The sequence below is a fragment of the Archocentrus centrarchus genome, chromosome 14 (genome assembly GCF_007364275.1).
Source record: "Archocentrus centrarchus isolate MPI-CPG fArcCen1 chromosome 14, fArcCen1, whole genome shotgun sequence".
NCBI classification, from domain to species: Eukaryota; Metazoa; Chordata; class Actinopteri; order Cichliformes; family Cichlidae; genus Archocentrus; species Archocentrus centrarchus.
The window spans coordinates 33,350,629-33,368,758 of NC_044359.1; the positions used below are offsets into that span (position 1 = coordinate 33,350,629).

Genomic DNA, 18,130 nt, shown 5'->3' on the forward strand with positions numbered 1-18,130 from the left:
TGATCTTGAGCAATGGTACTCCCGACTTTCTAAAGGCCTTTCAAAGTTTTTTTTTGGACATTGGCTGCTTTTTCACTAATTTTCAGGCTAGTCCGTATACCTGACCACCATAGTACCAGTTCCCAAGAAAGCAACCATCACAGGATTGAATGACTGCAGGCCCGTTGCATTGACCTCTGTAGTCATGAAATCCTTTGAGAGACTGGTGCTCTCCCATCTGAAGAACATCACAGAACCTCTGCTAGACCCCCTGCAATTTGCATACTGGGCAAACAGATCAGTGGACGACACAGTGAACATGGCACTCCAGTTTATTCTTCAACAGCTTGAACACTCAGTAACATATGCAAGAATTTTATTCTTAGACTTTAGTTCAGCTTTCAATACAATCACCCCGGGACAGCTACACAACAAATTACTCCAACTTAGCATGCTATCTCGTCAATAGTTTTACATCCTCACTGCGTATAACTTTGAATACTGTGGCTCCTCTGAAAAGGAAAGCTTCAAATCAGAAGTGCCTGACTCCGTGGTATAATTCACAAACACACAGCTTAAAGCAGATAACCCGAAAGCTGGAGAGGGAATGGCGTCTCACTAAATTAGAAGATGCTCATTTAGCCTGGAAAAAGAGTTTGTTGCTCTATAAAAAAGCCCTCCGTAAAGCTAGGACATCTTACTATTCATCATTAATTGAAGAAAATAAGAACAACCCCAGGTTTCTTTTCAGCACTGTAGCCAGGCTGACAAAGAGTCAGAGCTCTGTAGAGCCGAGTATTCCTTTCACGTTAACTAGTAGTGACTTCATGGATTTCTTTACAAATAAAATTTTAGACATTCGAGAAAAAATTATTCATAACCATCTCAAAGATTATTCTTCATGTTCGGCTGCTTTCAGCACTGCTGGTATTTGTTTAGACTCTTTTGCTCCAGTTGATCTTTCAGAGTTAACTTCAATAGTTACTTCCTCCAAACCAGCAACATGTTTGTTAGATCCCATTCCTACTAGACTGTTCAAAGAAGTCTTTCCAATTATTGATGCTTCAATCTTAAAAATGATCAATCAGTCTTTATTAGTTGGCTATGTACCACAGACCTTCAAGGTGGCTGTAATTAAACCTCTGCTTAAAAAGCCATCACTTGACCCAGCTGTCTTAGCTAATTATAGGCCAATCTCCAACCTTCCTTTTCTCTCAAAGACTCTTGAAAGAGTAGTTGTAAAACAGCTAACTGATCATCTGCAGAGGAACGGTTTATTTGAACAGTTTCAGTCAGGTTTCAGAATTCATCACAGTACAGAAACAGCATTAGTGAAGGTTACAAATGATCTTCTTACAGCCTCTGACAGTGGACTTATCTCTGTTCTTGTCCTGTTGGACCTCAGTGCAGCTTTTGATACTGTTGACCATAACATTTTATTACAGAGATTAGAGCTTGCTATAGGTATTAAGCAGTTTTATAGCACCTCTGCATCTTTTATAACCGTCTATGTTTTGTTGTAGTTTGTTTCTTTTTTAGCACACTGACTCTGAAAGCATCCTTTAAAAGCAACTCAATTTCAGTAAAAGCATGCATGCCTCAGCTAACAAATGATTAGAAAGATGCCAAGCTTAATACTTTTGAGTACTGGCTTAAGGTTTTAGTGCTTGCCCTTCGCAAACGCAAAGCATTCCAAGATCATGCTGCAGGCACGGATGGGATTTGAACCCATGATCTTTGGTTTACAAGACCAACGCCTTGCCGCTTGGCCACCATGCCTTGCTTAAGCTGAAAAACCGGGGCTGTGACGCAGATACAGAAATCACATCGACTCGGCTCAAATCACTTTACAGTTCCAGTCTTTGAGATCTTTCACATTCCATGACATCATCATCTTTGATCCTGTCAGTGCTGCTAGCCATCTCCGTCTCTTAAAAGTAGCAAAGGCACATGTCACAATCAGTGTTTAAACTGATCAGTGGGAATAGAAAGAAAGAATGAAGAGTGACCTCTGCTAGTCATTAGAAAGAATGCATGTTTAAGCTAGCTGGTTTCCCCTTCTAGACCCCACAATTGCTTGCATCTGTTTGGACAGGCCATGACTACACATTGAAATGGCCTTTCCACACATTGTCTCCAGTTGACATTAAAGTCATGGATGGTCACTGAGCCCAAGACATTTGGCTTACAAGACCATTGCTCTCCTTTGAAATGAGTCTAATTCTGTTCTTAATGTTGCTAGACATCTATGGTCACATACACACCTAATGCATCAGAGCAGACCCAGCCCCAATCAGTCTGTCAATTTCCCAATGCCTTCAGCCGTCACCGCAACAATGGACCAGACACCCCATACTCTTGCAACAGGCTGAGGAGTGTGATCCCTCAATAGCTGGAGGACACCCTCCGGTCTTGAGTCGCAAACAAGAGGAGCACCACCCTCAGATCACCGTGTGGAGTTGCAGAGGAGCCTCAAGCAAGACAGTCCTACAACAGACACATGGAAGGTGGAGTGACGCTAACAGCTGATTAGAAAGGAGGCAGCCTTAACACTTTTGAGCAGTGACTTAAGCACCTACCATCCAAGGTCATGCTGAAGGCACAGATGGGACTTGAACCCACGATCTTTGGTTTACTAGACCAACGCCTTGCCGCTTGGCCACCATGCCTTGCTTAAACTGAAAAAATGGGGGGTTGTTTCGTTGCAAACAGCAGTCAAACTGATGTCCATTAGAACAAGATGTTAAGCAGCTTTAAGGCACCTCTGCATCCTTTATAAAAGTCTATGTTTTGTTGTTGTTTGTTTCTTTTTTGTACACTGGCTCTGAAAGCATCCTCTAAAGGTACTGCACTGCAGTGGTTTGAATCATATTTATCTCATAGACTCCAATTTGTTCATGTAAATGGGGAGTCAAACCCCTCAAAGAGTCTGAGCAGGAGGCCAACAAGGAAGCAAACAACTAATTCAAAACCCTTTGAGATTGTTCTGATGGTCTGTGGCAGAAGAACCTCCAGATGAGAGAGTTCTTGACACTGTCTTGGGGCAGGCTGTAAGGAGGAAAATACACTGCATGGCCCAAAAAAAGTTGCCACCAAAAAAAAGGTCACACACTAATATTTTGTTGGACCGCCTTTAGCTTTGATTATGGCATGCATTCACTGTGGCATTGTTTCGATAACCTTGCGATGTCACAAGATTTATTTCCATCCAGTGTTGCATTAATTTTTCACCAAGATCTTGCAGTGATGATGGCAGATTCTGACCACTGTGCAAAGGTCTGGGCTCTGTGGTGGCCAATCCATGTCTGAAAATGATCTCATGCTCCTAGAACCACTCTTTCACAATTCGAGCCCGATGAATCCTAGCATTGTCATCTTGGAATATTCCCGTGCCATCAGGGAAGAAAAAATCCATTGATGGAATAATGCTGACTACTTACTATATTCAAGTAGTCAGCTGACCTCATTCTTTGAGCACATAATGTTGCTGAACCTAGACCTAGACCTAAACCTGCCCCCAAAGGCTTGTACAGTAGGCACTAGGCATGATGGGTGCATCACTTCACCTGCCTCTCTTCTTACTCTGATGCGCCTATCACTCTGGAACAGGGTAAATCTGGACTCATCAGACCACATGACCTTCTTCCATTGCTCCAGAGTCCAATCTTTATGCTCCCTAGCAAATTGAAGCCTTTTTTCCAGTTAGCCTCACTGATTAGTGGTTTTCTTAAGGCTACACAGCTGTTCAGTCCCAATCCCTTGAGTTCCCTTCACATTGTGCGTCTGGAAATGCTGTTACTTTCACTATTAAAGATAGCCCTGACTGCTACTGTTGTTTTTATTTGATTTGATTTCACCAAACATTTAAGTGATCGCCTATCACAATCATTCAGGATTTTTTTCTGGCCACATTTCTTCCTAGAAGACGATGGGTCCCCACTATCCTTCCAGTTTTTAATAATGCGTTGCACAGTTCTTAACCCAGTTTTAGTAGTTTCTGCAATTTCCTTAGATGTTTTCTCTGCTTGATGCATGCCAATGATTTGACCTTCCTCATCTTTTCCACAACCACGCAACTTGTGCCGTTTGACATGGTTGTTAAAGAAATGAGAAACAACTCTTTGCATCAGTTGGAGTTAAATAACTTGTTGCCAGCTGAAAGGTAATCGCCAATGCAGTAATTATCCAACAGGAGGCTCGTACCTATTTGCCTAGTTTAATCCAGGTGACAGCTTTTTTTCTGGCCAGGCAGTGAATAAAGGCACATATAAAAATGAACTTAAAAACAAGAATTAACAAAAAGGACCAAGAAGATCTCATACTGACAAACTAGAAGATGTAGACAGGTGAAATACAGAAAACACACAAAAAACACTCAGGATTATACAGACAAAGAAACAACTAAGGACTACAATAGAAACTATAAATCAGTACAAAGAGTAATTTACTCAAGTACCATACAGTTCCCTTGAAAGGCACTGGTGTATTTCTCAAAATAAAATGAATGATCTAAAAGTGACATCTTTGTAGGTCTCTGCTTTGGTGAAAAAATCTCCACCAAGAAAGGAAATGTAGCAGTTATTTAATGGTGTTCAAGCCTTGGATAATTATCAGCCTCTTCACTTGGAATTAGAATAAAGTGTCATCTGCATATAAGTGGGCATTAAAGTGTCATTTATTGCAGATGCTGCCCAATATAATGAGTATAAAAGTGGTTCTGATAAAGAGCTGTGGGGAACATTAGCCACCATGGTCATAACTCCTTGAAGTCACTGAAACAGCAAATGCCCTGAGTGCCTTGAACTTAACAGGGATGCGCCTTGTTCCATATTCAACTTTTTATTGATCAGAATTTAAAATGTGGACTTCTTGTGGATCTCCGTCCAAGATCAGTTTCAGCCATGGTTGAAGTATCATGGTTGTTGCAAGTGTGCAAGTCCTTCCTTTTTTTTATTTTGATTGGTTGATTGGTTGATGAGAGACAAGCAGCACTGACAAGTGCAGATGTGATTTTAAGTCACATCTGCACTGATGCTTCTCCCTTTTCCCTTTGTACTGTCTTAAAATTTTTCTGTAGAATTAAAGTGCTTTGTTAAACATGTGTTCCTGGCAAACAATGACAAAGCTGCTTCCCCAACTGAATTAGAGCGCACAAATAGTGAGAGTCAAGCTTAAGTAAAGACTGGGATGGGCCGTGAAAACAACTCAATTGAAATTTGCTCATTGCTCCTGAAAACCATCATGTGATTTAGAATGCAGTTGTTATGTAAGCTGTGAAAAATGGAGGACTGTTATGGGAAGAATAGAGTGGTTATATGAGTACATTATATGTAGTCACACTGCTGTTGTAAAACAGAAAAGTATTCTGCAGCATTTAAGGTTCAAGTTTTTTTACCTCCGCCAAGGAGGTTATGTTGTCGGTCGCGTTGGTTTGTTTGTTTGTCTGTTTGTCAGCAGGATTACTCCAAAAGTTATGAATGGATTTCGATGAAATTTTGTGGAGTGATTGGAAGTGACAAGAGGAATAAGTGATTACATTTTGGTGGTGATCCGGATCACGATCTGGATCCAGGAATTTTTTTAAGGATTCCTCACTATTGCGGGATAGGGGGTTATTGTTGTCTGGGAAAGACAAAAAAATTATTTCACAGTATTTAGATACACGTATTACAGCGTCAGTGACCCTATGGCCTTGGCGGAGGTTTGCACTCTCTGAGTGCTTCTAGTTTTTATTGTTATCACAGCCTGTAGCCCCTAATATCATTTGAAAAAGATATGATGCATTAAGTAACTTTTTTTTTAGGAATAATGTTGTTCCATCTCCAACTTTGGCTCAAAGTGACTTTTTTGAGACAGAGATTAAAAAAAAGCAAATAATCTCACACAACACAGCAAAACACACACATCCCTCCTTTCAGCCCTTTGATGAAAAGTTGAAATATAACCTGATGCCTTCATATCTGAAAAGACTAAGGAAGACAGATTCAAATGATTGAAGTACGCGTCCAGCTTTGACCTGCAGCTTTTTATTAGCCTCTGTTCATTTGTCTTGATTTATCAATATTGTGCTGCAACTTCACACTGCACCAAAACAATTGCTCAAACATTATGGTCGCTCTTCTCTCGGTTCTGGCTGTCTGGCTGAGCGCTCGCTTGTAGTGGGTGGAGGTGTGATCTATGGCACCGCTCCTGTCTTGCTGAGTAACAGAGCACAATCAAGCAGCTGAGAGACAGCATGATACCAGGAATCCCAAAGGATTCACTTTGATTTCTGCATGTAAACAGAAAAACACACGGCCAAGTTGCCAAAATATTTTCTTTTCCACTGGCTCTCCTCATGGCATAAGGGGACACTGGGGGAGATATTTGGCTTCATTTAGGGGTCCAGGCAGCAGAGTCAGGGAAAACCCTTATCCCTGTTGAATTTTCTATACCTGATTGATTTTGATCAGATTGTAACTCTTAGTATTATTCTTTTTCTCTGCTAAGTGTTTGAGCAGCTCAAAGCAGAATACCAAGAGACATGAAACTACTAGATGGTCTTAAATCCTCTCCCCAACTTTCCTTAAATTCACATCTCTCCCTCTGATGTGTCAGTGCTTCTGTTGCTCTGCATTCACTGCTTATTCTTCCCATCCTCTACCTCAGAATCACCTTTAGGCGCTGGGAGGATGTTTAGTTGTCACTGCCCAGTTTCTCTATGTGTCATATTTGTGGGAAATGATTAACTTTGAATACATAGATGCCAAACTATAATTATACTATAACACATCACATGTGAGTTATCTGATTGAATGCTTCAATACGTTTTGGAGGTTTTCACTGTTTACTAGGTTAAAATACAATGTGATTCTCAATGAAAAGAAATATTCTGTTTTGCCAAATACTCTATGCAGTTTTTCCAAATTATGAGTAGGTGTGTAGAAAACCATGTGTCCCAGTGGGCATAGTTAGTACTTCAGCTTCTCTTTGTGAATGCAAAAGCCAAGACTCACTTGCCAAAAATGATCAGTTCATGCATGGGGTCTGTTTTCACTGAATACACAAATGCTCACTCACACTGCTTTCAGCCTTATTACTGCTGTGTTGTTCCTTCATCCACACATATAAAAAGTGTGGGATTTGAAATTCATTAAAAGCACAGGATGAATAATTTAGATTGAAGTAGTTAAGATAGAGAGAGAGAGAGCCTGCTGGGTAGAAATCCAGCATTATCCTGTACAAATTTGTTTTGATAACCCATTGACAGTGATAGACACAGTATTTCAGGTGAACAATAAGAAACTAAAACTCCAAACTATTTTAGGAAAGCAGACTGATCTAAGATGTGAATGTCGCTGAAGCTCTCTCTCTCACACACTGTGAGCCTGGAAGCAGTCTTACTTTGGGAGAATGTTACCATCCTATCAGGGGAGAACTGTCTGAAGCCATTGGAGCAGGCAGAGCAAGCTTGTCTCTGCTACAGAAACATGGATTATAGATCTCATATCTCCTGTAGGTATTAAAGGTATTGCACTGCAGTGGTTTGAATATCTATCCAATTTTTCATTCACATGGGGAGTCTTCTTCATACACTAAGGTCAATTATGGAGTTTCACAGGGTTCTGTGCTAAGACAGATTCTATTAACATTATACATGCTTGCCTTAGGCAGTATTAGTAGAAGGCATAGCATATACACTGCTCAAAAAAATAAAGGGAAGACTTAAACAACACAATATAACTCCAAGTAAATCAAACTTCTGTGAAATCAAACTGTCCACTTAGGAAGCAACAGTGATTGACAATCAGTTTCACATGCTGCTGTGCAAATGGAATAGACAACAGGTGGAAATTATTGGCAATTAACAAGACACACTCAATAAAAGAGTGGTTCTGCAGGTGGGGACCACAGACCACTTCTCAGTACCTATGCTTTCTGGCTGATGTTTTGATCACTTTTAAATGTTGGTGGTGCTTTCACACTCGTGGTAGCATGAGACAGACTCTACAACCCACACAAGTGGCTCAGGTAGTGCAGCTCATCCAGGATGGCACATCATTGCAAGCTGTGGCAAGGTTTGCTGTGTCTGTCAGCGTAGTGTCCAGAGGCTGGAGGCGCTACCAGGAGACAGGCCAGTACACCAGGAGACGTGGAGGAGGCCGTAGGAGGGCAAGAACCCAGCAGCAGGACCGTTACCTCCGCCTTTGTGCAAGGAGGATCAGGAGAAGCACTGCCAGAGCCCTGCAAAATGACCTCCAGCAGGCCACAAATGTGCATGTGTCTGCACAAACGGTTAGAAACCAACTCCATGAGGATGGTATGAGGGCCCTATGTCCACAGATGGGGGTTGTGCTCACAGCCCAACACCGTGCAGGATGCTTGGAATTTGCCAGAGAACACCAGGATTGGCAAATTTGCCACTGGCACCCTGTGCTCTTCAAGGATGAAAGCAGGTTCACACTGAGCACATGTGACAGACATGACAGAGTCTGGAGATGCCGTGGAGAGCGATTTGCTGCCTGCAACATCCTTCAGCATGACCAGTTTGGCAGTGGGTCAGTAATGGTGTGGGGTGGCATTTCTTTGGAGGGCCGCACAGCCCTCCATGTGCTCACTAGAGGTAGCCTGACTGCCATTAGATACCGAGATGAGATCCTCAGACCCCTTGTGAGACCATATGCTGGTGCAGTTGGCCCTGGGTTCCTCCTAATGCAGGACAATGGTAGACCTCATGTGGCTGTGAGTGTGTCAGCAGTTCCTGCAAGATGAAGGCATTGAAGCTATGGACTGGCCCGCCCATTCCCCAGACCTGAATCCGATTGGGCGCATCTGGGACATCATGTCTCGCTCCATCCACCAACGTCACGTTGCACCACAGACTGTCCAGGAGGTGGCGGATACTTTAGTCCACGTCTGCCAGGTCTGCCACCTCATCAGGAGCATGCCCAGGCGTTGTAGGGAGGTCATACAGGCATGTGGAGGCCACACACAATACTGAGCCTCATTTTGACTTGTTTTAAGGACATTACATCAAAGTTGGATCAGCCTGTAGTGTGTTTTTCCACTTTAATTTTGTTTGTGCGTCCAAATCCAGGCCTCCATTGGTTAATAAATGTGATTTCCATTGATGATTTTTGTGTGATTTTGTTGTCAGCACATTCAACGTTGTACAGAACAAAGTATTCAATGAGAATATTTCATTCATTCAGATCTAGGATGTGTTATTCGAGTGTTCCCTTTATTTTTTTGAGCAGTGTATTTTTATTGTTATGCAGATGATACCCAGCTTTATCTATCCATGAAGCCAGATAACGCACATCAATTAGTTAAACTGCAGGAATGTCTTAAAGACATAAAGGCCTGGATGACCTCAAATTTCCTACTTCTAAATTCAGATAAAAATGAAATTAGTTATTAGTTATTATTACTTTGGCCTCCAGTAATTCTGTAAGAAATCTTGGAGTCATTTTTGACCAGGATACGTCCTTCAATGCACATACTAAACAAATATGTCGGACTGCTTTTTTGCATTTGCACAATATTTCTAAAATTAAATTGTCTCAGAGTGATGCCGAAAAGCTAATTCATGCATGTATTACTTCTAGGGTGGACTATTGTAATTCATTATTATCAGGCTGCCCTAAAAGCTCTATGAAAAGTCTTCAGCTGATTCAAAATGCTGCAGCTAGACAGGGACTAAAAAAGAGCAGATTTCTCCCATATTGGCTTCTTTTCATTGGCTCCCTGTTAAATCTAGAATTGAATTTAAAATTCTTCTCCTCACATACAAGGTCTTGAATAATCAGGCCCCATCTTATCTTAAAGACCTCATAGTACAGTATCACCCCAATTACTTGTGGCTCCTAGGATAATTAAGAGTACAATGTGAGGCAGAGCCTTCAGCTTTCAGGCCCCTCTTCTGTGGAACCAGCTCCCAGTTTGGATTTGGACTCTCTTTTTTTAAGAATAGGGTTAAAATTTTCTGTTTTGATAAAGCTTATAGTTAGGGCTGGATCAGGTGACCCTGAACCATAGCTTACTTACACTGGAATAGGCCTAGGCTACTGTGGAGGTGGGGGTGGTTTCCCATGATGCACATAATTGTTTCTTCTTCACACCTCTTTTCACTCTCCCTCTGTTTATACCCCACTCTGCATTTAATCATTAGTTATTATTAATCTCTGGCTCTTTTCCACAGCATGTCTTTTGTTCTGTCTCCCTGCCTTCACCCCTAACTGGTTGCAGCCCCTGGCTCTGATGGAGGTTTTTTCCTGTTTAAAGGAAGTTTTTCCTTCCTACTGTTGCCAAGTGCTTGCTCAGTGATGATTGTCTGATTGTTGGGGTTTTCTTTGTATTATTGTAGGGTCTTTACCTTACAATATAAAGAGCCTTGAGGAGATTGTTGTTGTGATTTCGAACTATATAAATGAAATTTTATTTAACTGAATTAATTTTTTTAAAATATATTTTTCTCTTCTCAAATTTTGCAGAGACAAGCATCTGGACCGATGACCGGAAACAGCAAACAATCTGGCCAAGGTATTTTCAAACAGAATATTAACAATGGGTAGTTTTCACCAAACCTTTAGATGGTATCTGGACTGAATGTGATAACAGCTTGCGGATTAGATTGTTTTGAAGATAATATTCATAAATCCTTACAGATTTAAGTCTCTTCAAAATCCCACTCAATAAAAGTAAGTTGGATAATTTTTCTTAGTATTATTGCTTGAATAACATTTCAGTATTGGAGCTCATACATTCTCTACTGTTGGATGGTTTTATTTAAAGTGCTGTAAGAGTTCTCTGCTTTTTTAAAGCACTTTTATAGGTTTTATAGTAGTCACAGCTGTCAACATGGTGGAAAAAACTATATATAAAGTAACAGTGAGTAAATATACCCTGTTACATGAAGTACAAATGAGAAATATAAACCCAAGTGGTAGTGTTCAGACATTTTTGCTCTTTAACATCTGTGCTTCTTCACAATTAATTTTAAGATTAAATATTCTGCAATGAAGCATTAAATCTAAGCTTTAATTTCAGTTTCCATCAATACGGAAAGTACTGGGTAGAAGATGTTTCTCTTTTACGACAAACTACGCAACTTTTAGAATTTCAGAAGTACAAATAAATAAATAAAATCAAATGAGTGAGTTAAAAAACAAAACAAAACTTCTGCACAGTTGTTATCATGGGGGAAATTAGATATAGAGACCGAAACTTTTTGGTTTTTTGGAAAAGTGTTACAGTCTGTTATTTAAAAAAATCCTCAGATTGGAATGTTTTCTGTGGAAATTAAGCATTATTATAGTTACAGTAACACTGATAAAATGAAATCATTGCAAAAACATGCTCCAGTATACCTGTCAGTTTTCTTATTTATTCACTTCAATAGTTGAGTTCAGTTTGTCTCTCCTCAGTCATCTGAAACAACACACCAGTTCTCTCTGCATGGCAGCAATTCTCAGGAAGACCTACTTTGTAAACTGGGCCATGTTATTGTTGGCATAATAATGTCATTCAAATCCCTTGAGTTATAAACAGTAAAATTGGACTCTGAGTATTTGGCAGGATCCTTTGAAATTCATAATTGGCGTTAAGTGCAGAATTATCATTCTGGCAAAATGAGAGTATGGAAGAACAAAAGCCTGCTTCTCATGAACCTCATACTAATGAATGGCTTTTTTTCAAATCTGGAGCTCAGGTGAGAAAATCAGTCTAGCTCAGAGGATTACAGTTGCTAATTAAGCTTGGAAAAAAGAAGCTGATATTCTGTCATGAATAAACATTCAGCAGTTGTGTTCTGATTCTTTTTATTAATTTGTTTATTTCAACCATGCAAGCAGATGATATAAATCTATCAAATGCTTTTTGTAGTCTGCACGTTCACTAAATTGGATTTCATGGCAGCACATGATGACAGAGGAGTCACTGAATGTAATCTCCTGTACTTTTTGAAGGTAACAATCTTCTCACACACTGAATGTAGCAGGTTAGTAGCAGCCCATTCACAGCTCCATGGGCCCATTCAGCAGATAATGCTGGAGACTGCGTGTCATTTTCCCCTCTGTCTCTGGGGCTTCTGATAACCCTGTAAAGACCCCGTGTTGAAATGGATTTTTGTCTCAAACTCTGGGATGATGAAGTGTTTTGGAGCTCTGGCTCAGTCGAGAGAGGAAGTGATCAGGAGGAATTTTAGGATGCTTAATCAAATTTGACACAGGTGTAAATCACATTCTGGTGACATTTGCCCATTTTTCTCTTTCCTTTCTTTTGAAACAAGAAGAGGTATTAAAGCTGTATATCCTGTATGCAATTTAGTATATATTAAAGGAAAGGTGCTTATGAAATGAATGAAATATTGGAATTGCATCATGCAGTAACAACAAATCACAATATTGGGAATCATGACCTCAGATATTATAATCCACAGGTGACACATATTGTGGAGAAACCTCCTTCACACAAGTCCACTACGTGAGCAAGAGCCATAAAACTGTTGTCATGTCCTTGTTTCCTCATTTTGGCATAACCGTTCCATTTTCTCTATTCTTCCATTTTTTTCATAGATCCACATAAATCGCAGCTTCATTTTTAAAATGAACCTGCGATTTTCTAATTTTAAAATCAAATTCTGCTTCATTCAGGACCACTGAAGTCAAAATAGAATAGTAATTTTTTACTGTAATAATTTATATTTGTCGGCATTCCTCTGTTCTGGGACCTCCCCGCTCTTCCTTTCTCTCGTAGAAACTGGTGGGAAACAGGCCCAGAGAACAGCAGCAAGACCTGGCATCACACACGGTGGGCATCAGTGACAACAGATACAACACTGCTTGAGTCAGATATAGCAAGAGCTGTAGCAGTGGTAGACAGCTGTTTGCAGGCTAAACCAGCCTAGAGTAATGCTATGCTAGAATATTGGTATAAATATGTGAATAAAAGGGAAGAATAGTATGAAAGAAAGAAAAGCAATGAATTGTTCAGGAGGAATATAGAAATAAACAACACTCTAAGCAATTTTTTAATTCCTCTTCTTCATAGGTACTAAATGTAATATTTAAAAAGTATAAATGTGAACAGTACAATATTCTTTTCATTAAATTTTAACCACTTAAGCCCTTATTACCTGAAGCATTTCTCCACATTGGAGCAGTAACAGTTCAGTGGATCAGAGAACTGTGGCCTCGTCTGCAGAGTGGGAAAACTGCAAATGCTGCTGTGTTTACTCACTGATGATAAAAAATGTACAGTGAGCCAGAAAATGGTGCAGTTATTGAACCTGAACTAAAAAACAGTGAACAGCATCTCTGGAGAAATGATACAAAGCAGCGTTAATCACAGTACCACGCACTCCCTTCACTTTACAAAATGACTGCATGTTGTGTTTTAATTACAGATGCTGCTTGTGGGATGAGGCTGTGTCACTTAAAAATACAGAAAATATGATATCATAACAAATTTCACTGTTTATCCAGCATTTTTTGTGCTTTGCTGCCCATCAACAACTTTTCTGTACCGCACCACTTAACATACTCAGGGAGTAAATTATAACTAACACTTACACACAGGGAAATTGTTACCCCTTATTTCATAATTCAGATTTCTTTTCTTCTTTAATGACTCTGGAGATACCCAGTAAGGATATTATTACCAAAGACCATATTGCCTGATCGTCCTTGATGTCACAGCTCAACTATTTGTATCAGTGTTTGTTTGACTCCTTCACTAATCATTGTCTGTATACTGTAAGGTCACCCTAAATCTCACAGAGATGACGTTTTGCATACTTCTTATATAAATGATCCCATATATAAAGAATCTGTAGCAATTTAATCAATTCATTCATATATGACACGTGAACTGCTGTGCTTTGCTTCTAAAGTTTCTTTGTGGTGTAAAGAGCAACAGCCATGTGGAGCAGGTGCGATTGTGTGTGTGTGTGTGTGTGTGTGTGTGTGTGTGTGTGTGTGTGTGTGTGTGTGTGTGTGTGTGTGTGTGTGTGTGTGTGTGTGCGTGTGTGTGTGTCATAGAGAGGTTTCTGTGAAATATAAAGTTGTTGTTCACTGTCATCCAAGGGCTTCAAGGTCAACAAAAGGTTCCAGCTAAACGTAAGTAGGCCATTTGGAAAAAAAATCACTATTCATGCAAGTGTGCACAACCATGCACAGAGCACCGTACTGCATCAAAACTATAAAGCTTGAATAAACTGCTGACCTTCTGTTAAGTGAATGAATGAGCATGATGGGTTTTTTTTAATTGCAGTGAGAACTGTATCCTATAAAACTGAATCTTTTCACTTTTTATGATCACATAAGCAGCCAGCTTCACCTCAGTCTTCTCTGTTTATCCCTGTTTGGGCACTTCACCTTGTTGCTTTGAGCTTTTTCTTAAGTCCACTGCCTCTCATTGTCTTCACACACGATACATGAAGGTTTCACGGAGTTTGTGGCTTCTGGCTAAAATAACTAACATCTTCTCTGCAGGACTGAGAAGAGCACTTTCCCCGTTTGCTTCGTTCATCAGTACTGCTCTGTCCTTTTATGGAATGTCAGGCATCTGTAATGACATTTATATCTAATAAGAATGAGGTCACCCCTTCTGAACAGCAACAGAGTAGCAAAAAAACTGCCTGCAAAACCTGCAGTAAATGTTTTTTTTTTTGCATGTTTTATAACTCCATTTATTCTGTTGTGTTTGTGTGAAATAATGGCTCATTTAATGAGTTCCCCTCCCCAGAGTTTACAGCATTTCTTTGACTCTGAAATATCCAGCTTCACTCAGATGTAGAGGATCTTCCAGCCTGACATGGATAAAAATTTGACTCATGAAACTGGAGGATAAGTGTAAACATATTGGTTTGAAAATTCTTTTGTCTTTATCCTCAACTGTGCAATTGCACTTTGTTTTTATATGCCATCCTTGTGACACTGAATAGCATTGAGAAGGATACCATGACTATGGTGGTCTAGACATACATATTTGACACAGGAGTTATCAACAGCCACAATCATGCATAAAGATCATGCAGCAGTTTCATCTTGGTCATTCTTGTCATTGATGGGCCTGATTGTGTTTAAGCAGGTTGCTACATGAGTTGCAGTTCATAAATTTAAAATGTCCAAGAAAAGAAGCAGCATTCACGCATCCGGTCAGTAGCTTTGCATTGCTCTCTGTGTCAGGAGGTGAGGTTAGCTGTAAGTTTGTCAAACTAACCAGTTAGTCTTCATCTCAAAAAACATATATGCATTTATATATTTTTGTAAAAACAAAAGAATACAGTACTTGCGGCGGCTGGGAACAACAAAAATGCAGCCATGGTTGCTGAATCTTCTTCCTATGTTTGTAACATATGGATGCTTGTAAAGGTTTAAAGGCACCTGGTATCCAGTAATTTTCAACGTGCAGGTTTAAAGTTACCAAGCAGTTCTGAAGCCTAATCCTATCCAGTGGGTGAAAGTGAGACAGGTTAGTGCAAAACTCAGAGGTCCAAACGAGACACAAACTTTACACCCCAAAATGAATAGGTATTGTTAAGCTGCAGCTGTCAGAATTACAGTATTTGACCCCCTGAGAAGACAAAAGATTTTTTGGTTGTCTGAAATGACTATATGTTGCAAGCCTCAGGGGGGCAGTAATGAGCCCTTTATTGTTTGATGGCCCACATTCAGATGAATTTGCATTTATCTGTAGATAAAAGATAAAAGCAATGTTGACAGATATAATCTGAACATATTACTTTGAGAAGTCAGTCTTAGATGAGAGAAACACAGAGAAAGCATCAGGCCGTCCCCTCCTAGTAGGCAAGAGGTGCCTACTCTGCAACCTGAGAGACATCTTTCAAGAAATTATGATATGTATAAGAACTTCGTCCTGGAAACTCCTGCCGTCCTCTCACCCTCTCTTGTCTCCTCTCTCCCCAGATGAAAAGAAGAACAACCTCCCCCAGGATTTTGACATTGATATGGATGACCCGGAGACGGAGAAGGCTGCCATGACCATCCAGTCACAGTTCAGGAAATTCCAGAAAAAGAAGCAGGATGTGAAGTCGTAGAGTGGCCTCTTAGCCACGTCTTCACCTGATGTGGGCCTGGTCTTGCATGTCAATTAAGCTGCATCATTATGAACTGAAAAGGATGGGTGAGGCAGAGGTGGGAGGGTGGGGTTAAACTGTGCCTCTGTGGAAGTCTGTGCAGAATGAATAACTTTACTATATACAAAATGATGCATTGTTCTATTCTTGGTGTATGTATTTAAATAATATAATTTTGCTATTTCTGTTTTTTACTTCGGTGACACTTTACAGTGTGGCTTCACACTCATCACACACACACAAACAGTAGACTTAAATATGACAGGTCTTCTCACGTACTGTCACACAGCGCCCTTTGATTGTCGCTCTAATCTCACAGTGTCAGCTAAAGATTTGGGCTCCACTGCAGGTCTGTTAATGGCTTCTTCCTGTTACCGGGTAAACTGATCCCACACTGTTACCAGTGTCTTTAAAATCAAATCAAATTTAGCGTCTCTGAATGTGTTCACACGTCTCCTCTCCATCACCCTGATGACTCTCTCAGTTGTATCTTTGCAGAGACTGTAGATGTTGTGATTGTGTTTCTTTCCTTGTTGTGGTTCCAAAGTGATCTTTTGTTGGCTCACACGTGTACTGTACAATCACACGTATGCATGCAAGCTTGCAAACATGCACACACATGCATATCCACATCTACAGAGAAATTAATAAAAGACGATGGAAAAGAGTGATTTATTTTTTTTATTGTTTCATTCCAAACTGTATGCAGTTTGTGCTTCACATGCAGCAGATCATGTGCTTCAACATCCATCTCAGTGACTTAAAAAGAAGGTTTAAAAAAAGCTGATATGAAGCATTTATGTGTAAAGCTGATATTTACACTGATGAGAGTGCTATACAAATGTCGCAATAGTTCATGTTTTGCTACTATATAAAAGATGGGATCAAAAGGTTCCAGGAATCTGCTTAAAAATCAGAGATTTTAACTGATTTATAAAATCTGCTGATCTCTCATTAAAACCATGTCTTTGTGTACCTTTGGATGATTTTCAGCATGGCTGCTATTTCCACATCTGACAGTGGAAATCCCATTCTGTCCATGTGATCCTGGGACGGAATGGGACTTCCCCCATTGTGTCAAAACAGTGATCTTTCACCTTCATTTGCATTTTTGGGATGTGAACAAACATGGAGGGAGACATATCTGGTGGTGAACAAAAATTATGTTGATATGACCACAAAGCTCCTGCTTTTTCAGAGCACACTGTGCTGACACATGCAGGCATGCCCCACAGTTCAGAATCAGAATCAGAAGGTTTTATTGCCATATGGGTGAACAGGTTCACAACATTAGGAAATTGCTGCGGTACTTTGTGCTTACAAAAAAACAAATAAGTATAAAGACTATAACACAATCTTACAAAATATACAGTACAGAGATTAGAGAGATAAGTATAAAAACTATAACACAATATTACAAAACTATAACTATAACACAGTTGAGGTGTTCTGTTGAAGGTTCTCCCTCACACGCCTCAGGCAGCAATCCAAACAGATCAGCCTGGAGTCAGTCTGGACACGCTCAAGAAGATAACTTTGAGCTGGACATTGGCCAAACTTAGATAAGGCATTTGATCTGATCACTTCTTGTTAATACTTGTTATTCTTGTCTAACAGTTTGAACAACCAACAAAAAATTTCTGGACAAACATTTAAATGTCATCCATTCACTAACTAAATTGTTACCAGCGAACTGTTTGAATTTAATTTAAATTTTTAAAAAGCAGCTTGAGAGTACTACTTTAAGGTTTCTCGGTAACGCTTTCTTTTAAGGCCCGCCCTTAAACACATTGAATAGTAAAACATCTGCCATGAACCACGACATGATAAATACATGCTTACAATATAACATGGTAACATGGTTTTTCGACTATATTAAAATTAGATGCTTTTCAGTTTAATAACTGTTAAATTATATATAACTTAAATGTACTACAGGGTATATCCCTGTAAAATATTGACTGCCTTAGTCACATAATTAGGGCCCTATTCAAAATAGTACAGCCTTAGTCAAAATAATTATGGCATCATTAAAAATAATTACGGTGTAATTAAAAATAATTACTGCGTAAT

General features: G+C 39.8%; 1 protein-coding gene and 1 non-coding gene across 4 annotated transcripts in view; one reads left to right on the forward strand and one right to left on the reverse strand.

Moving 5' to 3' along the window:
* Positions 1-16,726, forward strand: part of pcp4a (Purkinje cell protein 4a) — a 38,924-nt gene extending 22,198 nt beyond the window's left edge. The window contains exons 2-5 of one of the 3 annotated variants that reach the window (XM_030746469.1): positions 10,452-10,500; positions 12,715-12,768; positions 14,043-14,075; positions 15,888-16,726. In XM_030746469.1, coding sequence (XP_030602329.1) covers positions 10,452-10,500; positions 12,715-12,768; positions 14,043-14,075; positions 15,888-16,018 — 267 coding nt within the window. In that variant the 3' untranslated portion in view covers positions 16,019-16,726. The remainder of the gene's footprint in view (positions 1-10,451; positions 10,501-12,714; positions 12,769-14,042; positions 14,076-15,887) is intronic. The other 2 variants (XM_030746470.1, XM_030746471.1) reach the window with 2 other exon arrangements.
* trnat-ugu (transfer RNA threonine (anticodon UGU)) lies at positions 1,687-1,758 on the reverse strand. Its single transcript has one exon. It is a non-coding gene; the product is annotated as a tRNA-Thr (tRNA).
* Positions 16,727-18,130: the final 1,404 nt, after the last annotated feature.